The 21,266-nt window shown below is 41.1% G+C and overlaps 1 protein-coding gene across 1 annotated transcript in view; it reads left to right on the top strand.

The window, feature by feature from the left end:
• astn1 (astrotactin 1) overlaps positions 1 to 21,266 on the top strand; it is a 329,475-nt gene that overhangs the window by 173,651 nt on the left and 134,558 nt on the right. The window contains exons 16-17 of the mRNA XM_071907023.2: positions 11,641 to 11,745; positions 17,421 to 17,609. Of these exons, the coding sequence (XP_071763124.1) occupies positions 11,641 to 11,745; positions 17,421 to 17,609 (294 nt within the window). The remainder of the gene's footprint in view (positions 1 to 11,640; positions 11,746 to 17,420; positions 17,610 to 21,266) is intronic.

Below are 21,266 nucleotides of genomic sequence, written 5' to 3' on the forward strand. Positions count from 1 at the left end.
TCTCTTCCTCTATTGGTTTACCTTCACTGGATCCCGAAGTTATTATTCAGTTGACTGTGTTGTTCAAGATTCAGCCAAGTTCATCTTGACTGGATAGTCAGCACGGCTGGTGAAAGCAACCTGAATTAGAGTTGGTAAATACAGTGTGCAGAAGGAGCAACTTTCATGTATTGCACAACAGGAGAGGAATACATTACACAATGTGGAGGGAAAGAGCGTTTTATTGAAAGAATGATACCCAGTGGTATTATCCCTGCGGACATATTTGCATGTCTCGCATCTCTGTTTTTATAATGGGGATGGAAATTTTCCTCCTCGACAAATTTGAATTAAACGAACCCCCAATTAAGTGAATATCCAGTGTGTTTATGACAAACCGGGAGACGGGCAACTCATTATAACTGACATGCTTAACTGCTCAACAATGTGGCATATTTCTATTTTTTCTTTTATTGAGGTAATTGCACTTAAAATGACATGTTTTATATTCTCGCATCATCTCCCTGCCTTGCGCTCTCGTGCAATTGATCACATGCTCAATTAATTATTCACACAGTTGCTAGGGTAATTTGGTTTCCGCTGACCTGCATGTAAACTTCACTAATTTTACCATAAACGATAATGTTATTTTCAAGCTTCAAAATATTGCTGTAAATATACAATCAGTCTAATTGATTGCTGGCACATTAATATGCTGCAACAGAAATTTTCAGTTTTGCTGGTTTCTGAACTTCAAACGTAAACAGCATATTTATTTTTACATGAAAGTGACTTATTTACAAGAGCTAATTGCATTCACCATTGATTACCTTAATAGGTCTGCATTTCAGCTCTTATCTGCTGTTCAGGGCCTTGTTATTTGCAGGCATTCCATTAGAAATAGCTTGCGGTATAAATGTATGAGCTATTCCTGCGACCCGCTCCCTGTTTTCAACCATAACTCAAATAAAATAGTCGAGGCTCAATTAAAATTCAATTTTGGATGCAGGCCCTCAATGGTAATCACATTTAGGAAGGGCTTTAATTTATTCTTTGACGCTGATTAATTGCGTGGAATCGCTCGAGCCATTTGTGCCTGTGTTAAACGTCAGTTAATTAGCCGACAGGCATTGGATGGGATAATTAATACAGTTGGGGGGCCGCGGCGTGTTACCAGAGGGGCAACTCCGGGTGGGTGTCCCGGTGACAGAGACCTGCCATCCTCATAAACGCCTGCAGTTAGCGTGAACTCCTCAGCTCCTCAGAGGAGGCTTGTTTAAAGACCTAGAGAGAGGTTTGAATTAGAAGATCCCTATTCAGGCCTATTTTGTAATATTTGAAGAATAAGCTCTCTAACTCTTTGTATCAACGACTATGGGGATGAGTTGTTTGTCTGTAGAGGTTGGTGAAGGGCATCTAGCGCCCATCATTTACTCTCTCTCCCGCTCAACCCCACCCCAACTCAAGGGGAAAAGTAAGAGTTGACAGGTTGTGTGTATGTATGTGTGTGGGGATAGGGATGCAAAATGGTGCAAAAGAAAGCAACCCGTAAAGACAGTTGTCTGTTTAACTCATCATGCGTCAGGATCAGGGTTTATTCCTAGAAAGAGGGGGACCTAGGTGGGCAGTGGTTAGATCTAGTGGAAATGGGGCACTTGAAGCAAGCAGAGTGGCAGTGATTCATAGTTCAGCCCAGAGTCCCTCCCTCCCCAAGTCCCTCATAATTAAAGTCGAAGCATATGGCCTTGTGACCACGCGAGCGCAGAGGTATCCACTGAACTTTCCTGGCGTCTTATTTTGAGTCATCGGCAGCGGCGGGTCCCCTCAGCCTCGCTCGGGCGCAGCAGAAATGAAAAGCGTGTCACCTTGAGTTGTCACAAGCTGCTCAGTATGAGCATCTGCCAGCCTAATTACTAAGCGTTTGAAGCGTATTGATGAATGAGCTTCAGCCACTTTGCTTCTTTTGGATGTAGAAGTTCACACCATTGGGAGGCTTTCGTTGCGGGGAAGCCTTCAACTTTTTTTGGTGGTGGGGGGGGGGGGGGGGGGGGTTCAAGGCAGATTTCAATGCATTCCTTAATTTTCTATTTAATTTGGACCTTATTCAGTTTCTGCCTCACAGCAGATGTAGAGGCAATGACGATTTTGAAATCTGGAAATATTTTTTAATAGAACTGAATTAACTATAAGTCCTTTCATATGCTCAAGTCTTTGTCTAATCTTGTCTGGAATGCAATATCAGTGGCGGACTGTACTTTTGCAACAATGCCATTGGTTTACTTTGCTATGCAAGACACAAAAGTAATCAGATCCATTTCAAACTTTCACTTAAGGAAGGTGCAGCAGTTACATAACTAATTAATGTGTTAATAAATGTTGATTAGTCTTCATTGAATTTTTTAAATCATTGAGGGCATGCTATAATATTTCTCCTTTTTATTCACAGTACCTGCAATAAAAGAAAAGTGAATGTCATTTTGTGCAAACTGCACTTTCACTGTAGTAGGAAAGCCTTTTCTAAACTCAATTCTGATGAATTTTTGAATGCATTTGTTCATTTTGCCTGGAAACCATTCAAATTAACTTTATTTTCTCATTAAAAAGGAAGAATGTAGATTTACCATATTCAACAATCAAATGGCCTTTGGATTTATCCATTGAAACAGTGAATGCCATCCAAACTCTACTGAAACTATTTTCACACTTATGATTACTCACATCCCCTCAGAAAAATATTTATAATTAAGCCTGAAGCATTAGGAAGTGGGGTAATGGCATTGGAAAGCACCATTTGGATTGAACAGACAGGCATTATCAGTCATTATATGAAGGATTTCTGACTTTGTTATTACTTTGTTGTTACTTTATATAATTGTCTATTTTATATTGCTTATCTGTGCTTTGCCAACTTTTGCACTCTCAATTTTACACCATATGGTTGCATAACATTTAATTAATAAGGCTGCAGGGGATGCGGATGTCAATGCTGTACTGGTTATGCCTGATGTCTCCAAATGTCACTTGGCCACAGAACTGTGTTCAACAGCCTGGCCTTTCTAGACTTTGAAGGAAATGAAATGAAAATTGTGTTATTATCTACTCACCCAATGTCAGTTGAAACACTGATGAAGTTTGTATGTTAATACAACACACAGCGAGTTTGGTAGCACTGCTCCGTAGCAGCCTTCTTCCAAACAACAGTGAATGGAGACTGTTGCTTTAGAATTCCATCTAAGTGTTCTGAAGCCAAACGACTGCACTGTTGGTCCCAAAGTCCAATGTTTCAACTGACATGAGGGTGAGTAGATAATGACCACATTTTCATTTTTGGGTGAACTATTCCTTTCAGCTTTTGAAGGCTCTTGTCCTTTTTTATCTTCACATTCGACTTCGTAATGGCCAGGAGGGCCTTGCTTGAGGATGCAACACTCATATGGGGTTAAAGTATCTGAGCTGTAGATGGAAGCCAGACCTACCACAGCCTTAAAAGTAATCAGTAAAATCTTGAAATCAGTTCCAAAACTAACAGACAGCCATTTTAGAGAAACTACAGTAAGGTTAATATGATCCTGCTCCTGGCATTTAGCAAGATCTGGAGCAGTTCCACGGCTCACATCAGCGGGAAATTAGTATATACACAGTTTAAGGACCAAGAGACAGACAAATTTGTCTTGAGATGTGTTTGGAGCCAATAACAACAACCTCACATCTGCCCGAATTTATTTAAAGAAAATGAAAGTTATTTCTCTCTACCACCTCTAGGAGTTGCTTTGATATCACATTTTCCAAAATTGGGAGAAAAATAGGAATTGGAGAAATAGGGAACCTAAGGACGATTTGATATACGATACAGTATACATAAAGCCCTGGAGTGAAATTGGTGAAAAGTGGCCAGAGCAAGTCTAGAGTGGGTCAAGGTCTGTCAGCAAGGGAAACAGGAGGTGTGATCTTAGAGCGGGTACCATCAATCTTCTCAACAAAGGGTTCACAGCTCAACAAAACTCACCGTAAGCAGAAAAAAGACGTAAGAACGCCAGTAGGGATAGGGTTAACAACTTAATGGCATTGAATGAAAGCTTGTGGTGTTAATTAGCAGTAAAAAATGCACAAAATATTTGGTTTAGTTTGCAGTAGGTTAACAAGTCTTGAATCTGTAACATGGGCACCAAGGGGAATGAACTAGCTGTAGTTTTTATACTAATTTCGAAGGCAGAATTAACATTCAGTGCGGTTGTACATAGTTTGTTAAAACAATTTCAACTATTTGTTTTGGAAAGCCATGTTTCACTGGTAAAACATGGCTTTCTGGTAAAGGTAGATGGAAAATTAGAATTTTGCTCATTAAAGATGCAGCAGTGCACAATGTGCTTGTAAAGTTTAATGGGTGCCAAGGAAATAGAATAAAAGAGTTATGCATTGGTGGTAGGAGGCAAAAATGTCCTCCAAAGCAATGGTGGTCGGTCTCAAACCAAGAGTGAAAACTAAATCAAGGGTGTGGCCATGGTTGTGAGTTGAACCAGATGCGTATTAAATTCTGAAGTAATATGACCAAATAACCACAAATTTGACAATACCCAAATAACTATTCATGCATCTGAGTTTATTCCCAATGTCAGAAACGCTGTGACTCCTAGAGTACCAGGAATGGCAGGAATTGCTGCCACAAATTGGCCACAGAAAAGGAGCCTGGGAAATCAAGTGGCACTGGGACCAGACTGCCTAAAGGAACTGACACACTACCTTCAAGAATTAAATTTGTAGTGATTTGAATGGAGAGGCTTCATGTAACATGGTTGGAACACTTTTTCCGTCTTGGTCGTTCATAGGAACACCGATGCTGGGTTTGGACATGGTGTAGATGTTGCCTCAGAGGCCTTTCCGTCCCACCGAGAGGACTTTCTCGAGGAAGCGCGGTTCATAGGAAACACTAATGTTGGGATCAGCGTAAGCATTTTGTGCAGAGTACCTGCCTGAAGAGAGATGAGCGCAAGTGGGGAAGGCCTATATTATGATAATTCTTCGCTGTAATCTTTCTCGCCTTAGATTATGGAAAGCGTTTGGCCTAGGCCCTAACCATCCCCATGGTGTCTGCTCATCTTTTCTGAGGGCCAACATTTTGTTCCAGCAAGGTATTATTCTTTTTTTTTTTTTTTCTCTTATCAGAATTGTCCGGGGAAGAAGTCAGGGCTGTGCTGTATTACATTTAGTTTCCCATTAGATTAGTGGATGGGCCTGTCGGATAATTCCCACTGTTCCCCTCTCTCTCTCTCTCTCTCTTTTCTCGCTGTCTTCCTCACTCTCTCTTTCCCCTCTCTTTTCCCCCTAAATCATTCATCCCCCAGACTTATCCGAGAGTGAAATGGAGCACAGGCCCGGCTAGTTAATGGGGTTCTATGAGCCATAAGATTACTTTCCTACCTGAGCTCATTCCTATGAATCTTTCTTAGAGAAGCGTCTAAAATAACAAAGCGCTTCTAGCCGTAAGGTAAAGTTACAAAAGGTCTATCGGGTGTTTAGACAGGTAAAAAGCTATAGTTTCCGTCAGCTCTGGGCTCTCTAGATTTAGCATCAGCAAGGCCCTGCATTGTCTCATATTCTGGCCCTGCTTCCCAATGGGAATGAGTCACAAATGTGAACCAGGGAACTCAATTTACATTCCCCGAGCAGACTAACTGGAGCTAGAACAACGAAGGCAGCAGATTTTTTTTTTCTCTTTCTCAATGAAAATCACAAGTGATATTGAGTTTTTCGCTTACAACTATTGTTTCTCTGCTGCTTCAAACCCAGCAGGTCTGTTATTCAATACGCGTGGTGTGTTATGAGATATGTAAGTCTCATTACCTTTTGCTACTCATAGAATCCCACTTCATTTGAAACTCCATGAAATGATAGACCTCCTTTTTCAAAGTAAAGCCATGACCTATCAATGCAGTGACCATTCCAGCGTGACCATTTTATTGATTGAAAAAGCCTCCAAGTTCTTGGTCTTTGACCACTGGCATCACACTCAATAGGAACAATAGTTCATGTTGGAACGAACAGCTATAAACTTTTATTTTTACATGTACTTTGTATCAGCAATTCATTTAGCCAACTTTTCTCTTCACAGTTCTTGTGCCCAAGCATTGCTGGGTCTTTGATTTTTGGGTCTTTGCTCCTAATTGTACAACAGCCACTCTTTTGACACGGCTCTGGAAGATACAGGTGTAGTGAAGGAATGAGCAAAAACGAAAAGAAAACAAACTGTACTTTATCTTCACGCAAGCCTGTACTTGGGTGTTTTATCTCTCTATTTGTACAATGAAAAATCAGACAGGCTAACAGACAAAGATGGATCACAGTGCAAAAAAGTCCAATAGTTGGGAATTGAACCCTAGTCCTCATTGGGGACTCATAGCAGGGTTGGAGAGTTTGCCTCCCCATGGACTACTCCACACCGTCTCCCGCAGAAGTGGAATATTGATTCAATTTTGGTGTGATTTATATAACTGCTGTGCACCTTAGGCCCGATTCTGTCCAGTTCACATGAGATTAGACGGGAATAAAACTGTCAAACCTTTTTGGACAGGCAAGTCCCATTGTATTAATGAAAATCCCTGTTTACTGGCTGTATCTTTTGTCTTGATCACATCTCTGCGAACACTAATAATTAATAAATATATCTATCTGACCTCCATATTTATAACCAAAAGCAAGCCATTCACATTTTCATTTACGCATACAGCACTCACCAGTTATTACTTGTGCAATGAAGGATATTTGTTTTTACTTACTCTTATTTGTTTTTGTACAGTTTCACGACCTAGAATTTTTTTCAGCCTATCTTAGCATATTTACAGCACTGGCTTCTTTTGCAGAAAGGTGCCATGCCTCAAAGGGTTTTCAGTAGTCGCACAGTAACAGCAGGAGGCATGACAAATGCTTCCCGCAAGCATCCGTCTAGCGCTAATAGCATATAAGAAGTGCCCAGTGGACGCAAGGCCTTATGTTGCAAGGACTTGGGAGGTCTTCTTTGACACATTATGGCTTAAGAATAATTAAGGGACTCATTTCAGTCTTCCTGTGGCCCACCTTCAAGTCCTGATCCAGACTTGGAAAAACACTGGTGCATTGGTCCTAGTACAATCTTCCCCATCAACCATCTTTGCTGTCCTGATCACTTGTCTTTTTCTATTCAAATATCCCTGGGTCAGACTACACTCACTGAAGGAAATGCAACAATTTTCAACTCCCATGTAGGCTACAACATGAAATTCTGTATCCTTCATGAGTTTTGAGTTTTATATTGCCATTACTCATACAGTTAGCCATATTAGATGTCCCCCACCATGCATTTAATCTGCATTAATACTGCACTGTAGCCTATTCTTTATCAAATTTTGCAGATGAAGTAAAACTCAATGGGCCCTTTGCTACACATACAGTGAAATTTGAAATTTTCCGTCAATTTCTCTCAATCATGTAGTAGGGTGACTTCGATACATCTACAGTATGTCCTGCAAGTAAACTGATGGATCATTTAAAAAAATTTTGTAGAAAAGCTACTTTTTACTGTATAGTGAGATAGTAAACTTTGTGCTTAAAATGTTCAGTCATTCTAATCAGAAAAGGAGAGCAGTTTTTTTTTAAAGATGAAAGGATTAAAACACAAGCACCTGAATTGAACTAACTTTCTAGAGCACAGGATCCCTTGACAGCCCACTGAGTTCTTAACTAGCTAAAAACTCAACTCAGTCAAGCAATACGGCAATACTGACCAGAGCCATGGATAAACACAGTTTAGCCACGGCGGCTTCGAGTCGCGGCCGTATTTTTGCTCCGCAATTCGATCTGTGACTGTTTCTAAGCAATGAATAATTATCGATCTGCTCGCTTTTAAAATGTTGGGCTTCTCAACGTGGCTTGGTTATGTCGCCGCCAACACCTCTTAGTCCTACAGAGGGGGATCAGCCACAGTACACAGCGCAGCCCTGACCAAACTGCCTCTATCAAGGGCTCTGCATGGAGAGAGAGGGTGAACTTGGGATGTTTGCAAAGTGAAGTTCACTCAAATTAATCATTCTGTCAGACAATGAGAGCAGAGCACCCCAGGGCTAAAAGGGAGACAAGGCCTTTCAGCGAGAAGAAGAATACGCTGCACTACTGTATATGTTTTGGGCTTGTTATTCATTTTCACTAAGAGAGGTGGGGGGGGGGGGGGTGGAGGGGGGCATGCAGCGGCTGTGCGCTCTCGCTCGCTCGCTGCTGGGGGAATATATCTATCGTTCCGGGGAGCCATTTCCCATAAGAGGGGATAAATGGATGTAGCTGAAGGTGAGGACAATGCAGGAACATCACATTTAGAGGCTTATTCATCAAGTTCATAGGCGGTGTCAGGCCTCTGCCAAATGTTGCGTTTTCACAGAAGCCCCGTGTAAAAAAACAGGAACCCACCGCTGACATTGCACGCATCCCTGCTCTTTTTGCATCATGTCTAAGTTGGTGTTTTCCGCCGTACCATTCGAAACGGATGATAATTATGGAATTTCATCTGTTTGTTGCTCGACTTTTTTTTTTTCTTTTTTTTTTTACCCTTGTTTCTACACAGTGCCAATTAAATATCGCATTCATTCTGTAGGTGCTCAGAACTATAGGTGCTTTCCAAGGTCCAAACTTAAAACAAAAGGTCGTCACGCCTGCAAATGTTAGCCTGGTTTTATGAAATTACTTAAGATCCTACCTTTTTTTTGTCAGGCATTCTCTTAATCTGATGTGTGTTGGGCTGTGTCTTACATAATTGGTGTAATTGGTGTGTTTGTAGGCTGAAAGCAGTAAAAAAAGAAAGTAAACTTTATTTGTACAGTACAGCACTTTTCTAGATGTGCAATCACAAAGTGCTTTACATTTATCTTTTATGTTTGTTTTTAAATTTGCAGCAGTAAGTCTATGTACAGTAAGTCTAGAAATGTGCTATACAAATAAAGTTTATGTACTTATTTACTACTTTCAACCTTAACAAAGAAACATTTGTCCCAGTCTGTAACTGCACTACTGGCTTTCTTTACATAGTGATTTGTTGGACTCAAGACATTATTCTGAAATTTGTTGTTCGAGCTTTATATATATAACGACTCAAACAATGTGAGATATTGTCAACTTTGCATGTATTTTAAATGGATTTTGAGTATATAAAACATTTCACAAATTCAAACGCTCAAATAAATTCAGAATTCTGGCCCACTTTCCTTGAGAGTAAAAGAACAAAAAAATGGAGCCTGACCGCAGAGAGGTGATAGATTGTGACAGTGTCCAGGAAGGTCTTCATCCCAGACGTGAACATGTATCATAGATTCTCCGTGTTAGTCAGTGACGCATCTTTACTCCTGTACCATGAGCACAAGCCTCCGTCCTTGACTGGAGATGACAGAGGCATTGCTCTTTCTTTCTTTCTTTCTTTCTTGCTCGCACCATCTCTTTATCTCTCTCTCTCTGTCACACGCACACTCCCAGCTCTTCTCTTTTCCCTCCCTTCAGCTCTTTTATATTCCTCTCTTCCACATGTCTGACTGCAGGATACATGTCCCAGTCACAGGCATTATCCGGATACCTTCTGGATGTGCTTGGGAACATGGGTGGGGGCAGTCACAGTGATGTATGGATGTAATCCCACCGCTGCGGCACGACATGGCTGTCAGTTGCCATAGGAGATGAGATGATTTATGTCCGTGGCTAGCTCTGCATAGGGCCTGATATAAGTGATGTTAACGTTAAAGGTCTGATCCTAGATTCCAAAAAAGGGAAACCCCGCCATTGATTCACTTTACTCCTTAACACCTGAACAAGAGTGTCATAACAGTTAAAAAAACAGGTTTGTGTTGGATTCCTTGTCAACATCAAATCAAAGCATTTCTGTGTTTACAGCTATCATCGGAGGAGAAGGGAGGGAGATTATTTTTCCACTCCAAGTCCTGTTTCTCCAAGAATCTGCGCCCTATACCTGCACCTGTATCTATAATTGATCTGCTAAAAATAGCGGCGGATCGGTGCTTTAAGGCTAACCCAAGGTAGAATAGCGTCTCCCGCACAGTGGCGTATGATGGATGTCTGGTGTCCCATCGCTTTTTCATTTACATGTCCATATGTTGTGCTTTACCTGCCACTGACGATTTGTTGCCACAGGAAAAAAAAGATGACCAGTCCGTCAGTCGACCGAGATGCGACACGCATACGTAATGTTTGAAAGAGCATGCGGAGCGTCAGAATGAAAAACAGTCCGACGGTGATGATATGTGGGAGACAGGAGACAGGCGGTATTGATTTCGGCAGGGATAGGGATCGGTAAATGGGGAAAAAATCAATATAGATAATATAGCGGGCTGTAAAGGAACACCGTGTAAAAGCAACATGGAGAAAATACCGACGGCAATATTCCCCTGCACTCAAGTGTTTTCAATGTTTTAATTAGTGTGTAAAATGGTATAGATTTATTTATCTGAATTTCAGATTTTATATTTATTAGTTTATGAATTTGTGAAGGTGTTTATAGCCAAGCAGAAATGTTTAATTGTACCTAATTAGGGCGTCATTTTCAAATTGTGACATTTCACAGGTGAGGAAAAAGTGAATGCTCTCAACTGTTTGTTTGTATTTCTAGACTCAATAGGTCTATTTTTCCACAGTGTTGTTGTGCAGAACACTGCATGATCTCTATGATCCATGCAGATACGCCACTAATTAATTTAATTGCTCAAAGTGAACTTACGGTGATTCAGGGAAATTATTCAAAAATTATCAAGCCTTTAGGGCCATTATTAGATGTCTTTATATTTTCTGTGTTTTTTTACCAGGCATGGTGAACAACAATGAGGTGTCAGTACAGTAGGCAGTAGTTATTAAATAACTATTGGTTATTATACTGGCTGTTAGTGTATTGGTTATACTCTGTTTTCAATTTGAACTTTTCCATTGTTGTGCAGATGCTTTGTATTATGAAGCGAGAACCTTCCAGGAAGTGAGAGAAGTTGTTTTTGACAGCTTTTTTCCATTATCTATTCTCAGTGTTTTGGCTCGGCCTCGCGGCTACAAAACATCTGCGTGTAGAAGACAATGTCAGGTGTTAATTACAGTGAAAAAGTGTAAAAGCTGGAGGTTTTTTTGCAGGATGCAGTGGATATGACAACAGCAACGTTTAATATTTATGCGCCGTATATTTTCCCGAAGTGAGATGCTGGCCGACCCTTTCATCTGACACCGAAGACTTCTACCTTCCACTGTATCGCTATTTATAAATACGTTTCACATTAATATTGCCATTTCCAGTGTTTTTCCATGGACGGTGAACTACAGTGATGTGCGGGGCTCCACTTTGATCTAACACCAGAGACTTTACTCGGCTCTCTACCTTGTCATTATCTAATATCGTATTAATATTTATCAAATATTTTTTCCCCGATTCTTCATGTATGGTAAACTACGGTGAGATGTAGGGCCACCGTTTGATCTAGCACTGAAGACTGCAATCTCCCCATCCACTATATCCCTATTTATGAATAACTGTCACATTAATATTACAATTTCTGTATGTTTTCACAGGTATGGTGAGCTACCCAGAGCTATACTCTTTGATCTGGCACCGAAGACTGAATCCATATTAATGCGTTTGTTTCCTCTCTGTTTTCCCAGGTATGGTGAACTACAGTGAAGTATCTGGCTACCCCCTCGTTCAGCACTGGAGACTCCGTTCTGTGCTGTACCACGTCAAACTCAATCAGTGGGTCCTCTCCCAAGGTAAATCACTCTGACAATTATTTATATATGGCTTGTTATTACTAATTATCTATTTATGCTGGAGGAGACTATGCTCTGTTCTCTATGGCATAAAAGCTCATGCTTTTCCCCAATGAAAAACACTGTTGGCTATCAAATATGTATGGTATTGTAATTAATATGATACATCAAAGTTAGCAGCTCATCACGCCAGCTTCAGTGCTTTGTTTAATTTTCATTTTTGATCAGCCGTTTGATTAACAGACAAACCGTCGTCTTTTGATCAAGCTTTCACATCTACATTATCTTGGGCTTTTTAAATAGTGGGCGAGGAAAATAAAGATAGCGCTCTCCTGGTGTGACGTCCTTACTCATCTCTTGGTGCTCAACTTCTTTTAAAAGCAGTTTAGTGTGTGGTGGATCGGCAGAACTGTAATGTAATGTGAAATGCATGCAGTGATTAAAACACACACAAACACAAAGGCATTTATAAATCTGATCCTAACAGCAGCGGAAGCAGTTTTAAGGTGATATATTTCTCGAACATATTATAAACAGTATCACCACCGGGCGCAGTGCTGCTAATTATGTAATGTGGTGCTGACAGGTTCAAGTTGGGTCCATTATATCAAATTAAACCCATGTTGAAACAGTTCATTTTGGACTGATTGTGGTGCCGCTGCTTAGCTGCTGCGCTCGGAGAGAACCCTGAAAGGCAATAAATTGGCCCGGGTCAAGTTTCCCTCAAATGCAAATTAGCAAAATGTCACTTCAAAAGGGCACAAACTAAAACACGGCTCAACCAGCACAACCAAACAAGAGGGACCCATTGAGAGATGTGAGTAATAATCCTATAATAACCTCATACCCATATTAAATGTATAATAATAACTTTCAATACCCAATATTGTCCAGAAACAGACCTGCTAGTCCCAGGGAGCTTAAGAAGAAAGACCAAACAAACAAAGCAAAAACCAAAATGGTGTATTTCTCAACAGCACAAATATGCTTTTTCTCTAACAGCAAAACTCTCCCCAGAAAGTTCCCTTGGCAAGCATAGATGTTTAACATTCCCCATAATGAGGTAGCCTCTCCAGGGAGCACCCAAACCTGGGACCTTATAATGGGGTGCTATTGTTAGGTTACCGGCTGACACCCACAGCAAATGAAAGCACACAGCCATATCAGCCAGTGCCTGAAGAAACACGCAGATCCTCTACTTAAGAGGGAGTGGAAATGCTTTCAATGGAAGTGTATTTTGTATAATGGGAATGAACAGGTAGTGAGGGCAACACAAAACAATAAGCAAACACAAGCTGTAGTTCCCTGCTACACATTCACCGAGGGCTTTTATTGTGAAAAGAACAGCACAGAAACTGTGTTTAAAACAATTTAACTTTGACAGAGCATTCTCACTTTTCAGTAGAATAGCAGTTAGGAGTCAGCTTCCAACAGCAGCTGCCCCGGGGATCCAGTGACACTAATGGCATTCAAGCTATTTTTTCCCTAGCCCTCAATCTTAATCATTGCAAATACACAAGATTACCTTGTGAAAAGTGTGACCCGCGACACAGAGTGAGATAATACTATGTCTATGTCTATGTCTGACTTGCTATTTTTGTATTTGTGCTAGAAGCGTGACTTTTAGACTTGGTTTTCAACACAAAAGCTAAGTAGCGGTGACTAATGTCCCCATAGCGAGCAATTTTGGTGGTTGACCATTAGCTCTTACAGAAGTACGTGCGCTAAAAAGTAGAAAAAAATAACACCACTATAAGTATGTGCTTTTGCTGGCACAGGTTAGAGAATTACAGGTTAAAATAGCAACTTACTTCATTCTTTTTCTCTCCCTCTCTCTCCTTCTCTCTGTGTACACATACATAGCCTACTGTAGGCCTAGCTAAACAGCTGCATAGTGAGCTAGCTAGATTAGCTAGCTTGATAGCTAGATATCTGGATAGATATTTATAATGCATTCATGTGCTGTTGGAATTATTGTATTATACACCAGGAAATACTACTTGAGCGTCCCCCCAAGTCGGGCACTGAACTCAGGGAAACTGGGATTTTAGCCAACATGGCCGACAACATGCAATTGAATAGTAGCCTAGATATCTGTTCACCTTATGCGTCTCTTTTCCTCCTCATTCTGTCTGTTGTCACATGAATAAGACAATGGATAGATAGATAGATAGATAGATAGATAGATAGATAGATAAGACAGGCAAGGAGAGTCAGAAAGGTCAAAATAGACAAGAGGAATATATAGTTCTCTATCTTTTTCTTCCCCTCTTTGCTCTTTTTCTTTGTCTCTCTGTGTCTGTCTCTGATAGCCTGTCATATATCACAAAGCTTTGTATCCAGAGCAAGACCAAGGCTTTCTGACAGCGCCTGCCACGGAAACTTCACAGAATAAGATAACTGTGGATAGGTATTTAGTCAAGCAATACTTCTTCTGAAGGCTGCTCCTGGCTGCTGACACGTCAGGGGATTATACTGAATATTTCCTGACGGGCTTCTCACTGCTAAATGTGTTATTCTATCAAAATGCATCTTTTTTTTCTCTTTTGGTTTGCCTCACTACATAACTCGGGCTATTAGTTGGGGCAATTTCTCAGGATTGAAGGGGAAGTTAAACATGTTGAGATACCGTGTTCATTCGTGCTGCATGCCTGGAAAGGGAAAGTGTCACTTCATAATTTGGATTTTTGTCATGTTTTAAGTGCATGCATTATTCATATATCCCATCATAAACACTTTCCGTTCTGATGAGTGCACCCCCCCCCTCCCCCTCCTTACTGTAAACACAAGCATGACACCTCTAATGCATTTCGAATGGTGGCGATCCGGTTTTAAAGCGTCCGCTGCGTCCGCTCAGAATTCTATTTCCTCTCCGCTGCTGCCTCCTCCCTCCTTCCTCCCTTTTCCCACTTTAGCTCATCATCTTTCACCGGCCACCGGAGGGGGCGAGGCTACTGACTTTTTTTTTTTTTTTAGCAAAGCCCCCCATCTTTCATCCACACCGCGCTCTCTGTCTCTCACTTCGGTGGCCTCCTAATTTAATTTTAGAGGGAGAAGTAAGAGCGAGCGGAGCGTGAGCGCCGAGATATTAATGCTGCTTCTCGCGGAAATGATAATGATAAACGGCTATTGCACGTCGGCTTTTCCAATATTTGGAGAGAGAGAGAATTCTAGCGAGTGCACGGTCAGTTCGTTATAGAGTCCGGTCAATGTATCACATCAAACGCGCTTTATTTTCTTATGCCACTGCAGTCCAAACAGTGTGTAGAGGACACTTTCCTGCAGTGAAATTAAATTAACATAAGCGGACATGTTCTTAGCTTGTTTTTTTAAAGAAAGGTGCCACCGCCTCACCCAAAAACACCCACAGTCATCTTGAGTTATTTACACTTGTTTATAGAAGCCCTTTTATCCCACTATTCTGGGTAAAAACCTGTCATTTCAGCTTAGGTCTCTCTCAGGACACAGCGTCCCCGAGGGAGATTCGCTGTCTAAATTAGATATAAAAAGAATCTTTAACCCCCGAGGCTTTAACTGCCACTTATCCCGGTCTAAATAAAGGGGGGGATACTAAGCTTTAACCTTTGTGTCGTTCCAACTTTTCCCGGCGACGCGACAGAGGATGGTGTTGTCATATCCAGTCAGAAATGAGGGAACATGCGGCACGAGTGGCGTGTCTTACCCGTCTTCAATGACAAAAATGGAGCAGGTTGTTGAAAGTTTTCCCTGCACACGTGCACATAAAACACACGCACACACACACACACTCAAAGCTAGTTCAGGGCAAGCCTCTGTGATGGAAAATTCCTGTCCTAAATATAATCCTCAAACCCTCACAAGTGATCATTCAAATATTATTAAATTATTATTAGTAGTAACTGTATTAATAGTAGTTGAGATGCCTATTAGTTCGTACCAAGGCAGCATTTGTACTTTATCTGTCTATGTAAAGCCTGCCAGGCTCTTATATAAGACAAGTAAAAAAAACACAAAACAAAACAATACAACCTGAAGTGAAAGACAGCTCAAAGTAGAGTAAGGGAGAAAAAAAGACACAAAAATATAGAAACAAAAATTAAGACAGAGATCCCGTGCAGAAATGATGAACATGAAGATTCTCCCTCTCCGTTTGAAGCTGTGGATGCTCACAGAGGAATAAGAGAAAGAATACTCCATACTGGGGCCTAAGTCTCCCATGCCACATTATTTATTTATCCACACACAATGTTCCCACATCTTTCATCAGGTATTTAAAACAGTGTTTTCCCCCAATAGCCTAAAAAACTTGAGCAACTGCTGTCAGATACAGTACTACTACTGCTACTACTACTAATAATAATAATAGTTATGCAGTTATGCTTGCCTAATAATAAAAGGCTTTCACGTCACTACCTGTACCTGTATTTATGAGACATGTCAGTACATGTCACTACATGCAATGTCTCTTTTTGGTCACATATTTTGAAATAATTTTAATCTACAAATATTATATGAATTTAGACTCCTTTATGGTAATTCTGCCATATTGTTTTTACCCAGTTTTTATTGGATACCAGCCTTTATTTACACAGACACGCTCCCTGGCTGTTGCGGGTCTCCACTATTGGAGACCCGCTATTTATTGGAAGTTTTATGGTACGACTAAAAAAAAACCCAAAATGAAACATTATAAAGTTCAGGAGATTTATTTCAGGTTTGCATACAAACACTGTTTTCTTCTGTGCCACGTTTTATAAAGATGTAGAACCACACTATTTCAATGGCCTTCTTTAAAAGTATTCCCTGAAGTAATCAAATCAGAATACATTACCTTTTTAGGTAATGTAACAGAATAGAATTATATTTTTCTTGCATTTAGAATAGGTAACACCATTACAAGTATTCCATTACTATCCAACCATGAGTAGAACCCTGAACACCATGACACAGTAACACCACACCCTGTTTCAATTGCTTGTATATACTGCATGTTATACATTTGTGTCTAGGAACCTTAATTAACATTTTACAGTTACGTTTCACATTTTAAGCATTTTTCTGATGCTCTGAGCGACTTACAGTGAGAGCAACGGTAGAATAAGCTTCAGTTCCTAGATCTCCAAAATTACAAGCAACCAGTAGCAAGGAGGCCAAATGTCAGGGCCTTAATGCAATGTGAGTGAGTGAGCAATTAGATGAGTAGAGACGGTATATAATTCATTAGGTGTATTATTATTACTTTTAGTAGAAGAAGTGGTAGTAGCAGTAGGGATTTCTATTCGTTAACACCAATCTGTCTTTGATCCATGTAAGGACAAGGCAAGACAAATTGAAAAAAAACGAAATACATAAAGATGAGTTTTTCATCTGTGACGGAAGATGGGAGTGACTCTGCTGTTTTGACATTCTCCCTGTAATCCCCCCACCCCCCACTACCCCCACCCACCAACCCCCTCGCCCCCATCCTCCATCACTTGTGGCTCTGTTATTTATATAACCAAATCTGCTTATTTCCCCACCACGCCGGCGCAAAAAAAAACATCCATTTTCCCCTGGACCGGAGTGACGCTGCACGGGAACCGAACTGGTAGTTTTGAAACCGCAATCGACTTCATCGTCTTTTTTATTTGTATCTTTTACCCCCCCCCCCCCCCCCCATCCCCCTCTTACCTCCACCCCTCCACCCACCCTCCCAGCCTTCAGCTCGGCCATCCACTCGCTGGACGGGGCGACGCTGCGCAGCGACTTCGTCTCCATCCTGAGGGAGTTCGGGAACCACTATGTGCAGGAGGCGGTGTACGGCTTCCAGGAGGCATGCACCATCTGGTACCCCAACAAACAGGTCCAGAGACAGCTGTGGCTGGAGTACCAGGACATTAGCAAAGGTAAGACACACACACACATACACAAACACACACAGAAAGAGAGTTTTGTGTGTGTCTGCGAGTGCATTCGAGAGGTTTATGGCCGTAATGACAATAATAATGACAGTAATTAGTGGCCCGAGCAGCAAAGGTAAGGCGTACAGTGTATGTGCGTGTGTGTGCGTCTATGCGTGTGTGTTTGTGTGTGTTTGTGATGATGCAAGATGCTCGAGCGATGAGATTTAACGTTAAATCACTGCACAGATTTGTAAGCTGTCACCACACAGAAGACACCGAGGCTCGTAACGCCGAGTCTGCGCGCGTTTGTCGTGTCTGCCTGGATTATCGCGTTGTAAATTTAGAATTGGCACTACTTTCTATCCTACGTTCTGCCGGAGAGTAAACGCTCGCTGAGAGAAAACACTCGTCCCTCGCGTGGGACCTCTTCTACACATTTTAACCAAGCTGTTCTCTCGTTGCTCTCTCTCTTGGCTGCGCCCCTGTCGCAGACAGATCTAATGGGCTCCCAGGGCGGCGGCCTTTCAGAAAACGCTCTTCAGGTGCCTGTGTCTTCGCCCCCCGGGGGAACCGCCACGGGTCTCTTTCCGAAACCCCTTTAGGAAGCCCTTTTCTTATTTTCTTCTTTTTTCTTTTGTTAGTTCCTTTGCTTTCAAGGGGTTTGGTGTAGTTTGTGGGCAACAAACACACGAGCAGATCTCATCACCAGAAGGGTCTGGAAGGGTCAAAGCATTTAGATACCAAGACCAAGGTTGCCTTTTACACTAGGTTGTGAATACAGTAGCACTTACATTAGATTACATTCATGATATATAATAAACGATGTATGGTAAATGACAGTCAGGCAGTCAGACAGTCAGAAGCCTGCTTGTTAGATGATAGATTTCAAAGTAAAAGTCCCCATGCACATGTGTAGCAACAGCACCACGAAATCCAGAAAGATTGAACCATGTAAATTAGGTGCAACGTATCTTCTTCTGGTGATATTGAGTTTCAGAGCTACACGCTTTCTTAATTTTTTTCATTCGCATCGAAAGGTCATGTTATGATGGCAGTGGAAACGTGCGCACACACACACACACACACACACACACATACACACACAAAGAGAAAAGCCGCATCTGTTTGCTGTCTTGAACGCACACCATAAATGCGCCACTCCCGGCGCAAACACGCAATGCCGTAACACTCCGCCATCTGTTTGATTAACACACTGGAGGAGAGCGTGCCGTAGATCATAGTACGCTTTTGCACTATAATCAGCGTCGCGCTATCTCAGGCAATTACAGTAAACCCACAAGCACTCGGGAGAAACACTCGAAGCACTTATACACTCAAAGGAACAATTGCAGAATAAAGGTCTTGTTTTTGTTCCGTACGCAAAAAACGCCCGGCACATGTCAGCCATCCGTCTTTTTTATACCTGTACTTGTTTTCTCAGCGAGACAGAGCGGCGGTAAGTAATAGCCCCTCTCTCCCGGGCGTTTCAGCCCAGTGGCTCCCAACTCTCCGCGGCTGTTGTTTCCTTTGTTTGGATCGACCACTTTTCTTCTCTTCTCTCTTTTTTTTTTTTTTTCCCTCGTCCAAGGACACCCCCGCTGCGCCGCACCGTTCACTCCCAGTTACCTTTGTGCTGACAGATGGCATTAGATGACTGAGTTTTCCACCCTCATGAAAAGTCCATTTCTCTTCATTTTCTCCAACTTCTGACACACCGGTTGCAGACACCGCTAAACGATTCAACACAAAAAAATGCTATGTGTCTTTCTTTTTTTTTTCTTCCTCTTGCTCTCTCTTTCCTTGTAAACTGCCTTTGATTCTATGCTTTTTATTTTTTTTTTCCATTATGTTTTTATCAAAGAACCTGCACTTTCTAGCAACTTTTCACGCAGCTCATTATACTCAAGATTGTATATAAAGGACCTTCTGGTACATGCTGGTGGTTCAGCAGACTAAAGCCCTATTTGCATGGGACTAGTATTATGTAGGGACCTCATGTAATTAATATTAGTATTAATGGATTACCCACCAACCTCTGCATTTTGTACACTGCATTCGCACATGATAATGAAATCTGCTGAATTCACTCATGCCAGGGATGCAATTGTATAACGTCAAGATTTTAAAATTCATCTTGAGCAAATCTTGAAGTTTGCGCTGAAAATACATTCACAACTTCCCTCTGTAGATTCCACTAGTGCCTCCATCTTTCATATTCGGAGGATGATAGAAATCAAGCGTCTAGAAGAAGAAGAAGAAAAATAAATTGTGCGCCAAAAACAAAATTCACTTCACACACAGGATTAGTATTATCAGGCGACCTCTGTCTTCAAGTAATTTACTCTGGAATTTTGACTTTATAAACTACAGAAACTACAAATTACTGGATGCCCCCAGGTAATATTAGGGCTTAAGGCACATACCATGTACTTGTATTGTGAGATTGAATAATGATCTTTGTCACATGTCATCCCCCTTGCACTGTTTAATAAAAAATTAAAAATAAAAGCTATTAATAACAACAACAGTGATCATAATAATAATACATGAAATATTAATCATTATATAATTGAGATATGTAATACAATTTCTTCTTCTTCTTCTTCTTCTTCTTCTTCTTATTATTTTATCATTATTATTATTAGTAGTAGTAATATTAGTAATAGTAGTAGTAGCATTAGCATTAGTATTAGTATTAGTATTAGTATTAGTATTATTAGTGTTGTTGTTGTTGTTGTTGTTGTTACTCCTTCCCGTACTATTACTTTTCACTTTGCTCATTCTTTTTGACCAGACACTGGATGTAAACAGCAACAGGAAATCTGATTTTTTTCCCAGGCTATATTCCACTGCTTTTATCTGTTTGTTTGTTTTGCCCCCATGTTGAAGCAACAATGAAAACATCAGATTTGGGCCGCGCAGGTCTGAAAATCCGATTGCCCCGCTCCGCGTGAAATCCGGCCGGAATCTCGTTTCCTGTCGAACAGAGAGCATCATGATTAGGTTGGGATGTGAAGATCTGAAATGATTCAATTTTAGTGGGTAACTGCTTCACCCTGGCCCAGGACCATCCATTTCTAGGGAGGGAAAAAAAAAATAGATTTCATTGGCAAAAACTTGAAATCAGACTCATCTTTCTTAATCTGTTCCTGGCTTCTTGGAAACGTCCTGGCCTTTTGGAGGGAGTAATGAGCTCACTGGAGAGTTTGATGATCCATGTCCTCGCCCTTTGCTCCAAATACACGATCTGCCCCGCTACAGCCCTCTCCTTTCTCAATGAGAATCCGCCTGATCATTTTCTACATGTGGGACCACTGTGAGCAGCCTTATTTATATGTTAGCTAATTAAATCAAAGAAAAATGTATTTAAAAAGGGGGGAGGGGAGATGTAGCATGAGCATGAACTTCAGAAAAGGAATTCACTGCACAGTGCTTCATGTGGAATTTGAACTTGAAGATATGGCTTTCCCCCGTGCCTCATAGGATAGTTTGCTCTGCATTCCATGAGGAATCACCAGCCTCCCATAGCAGAAAACAAGACAGAGGAGTTTGTTGCGACTGTAATTTGTGTCAGTGGAGCAGCTTCAGGCAGATATCTAGGTTATCTGACTTCTTACTTATGAGGAAAATCTCATTCACCTAATCAAATATTGTGTAGGC

The sequence above is a fragment of the Centroberyx gerrardi genome, chromosome 13, assembly GCF_048128805.1.
Source record: "Centroberyx gerrardi isolate f3 chromosome 13, fCenGer3.hap1.cur.20231027, whole genome shotgun sequence".
NCBI classification, from domain to species: domain Eukaryota; kingdom Metazoa; phylum Chordata; class Actinopteri; order Beryciformes; family Berycidae; genus Centroberyx; species Centroberyx gerrardi.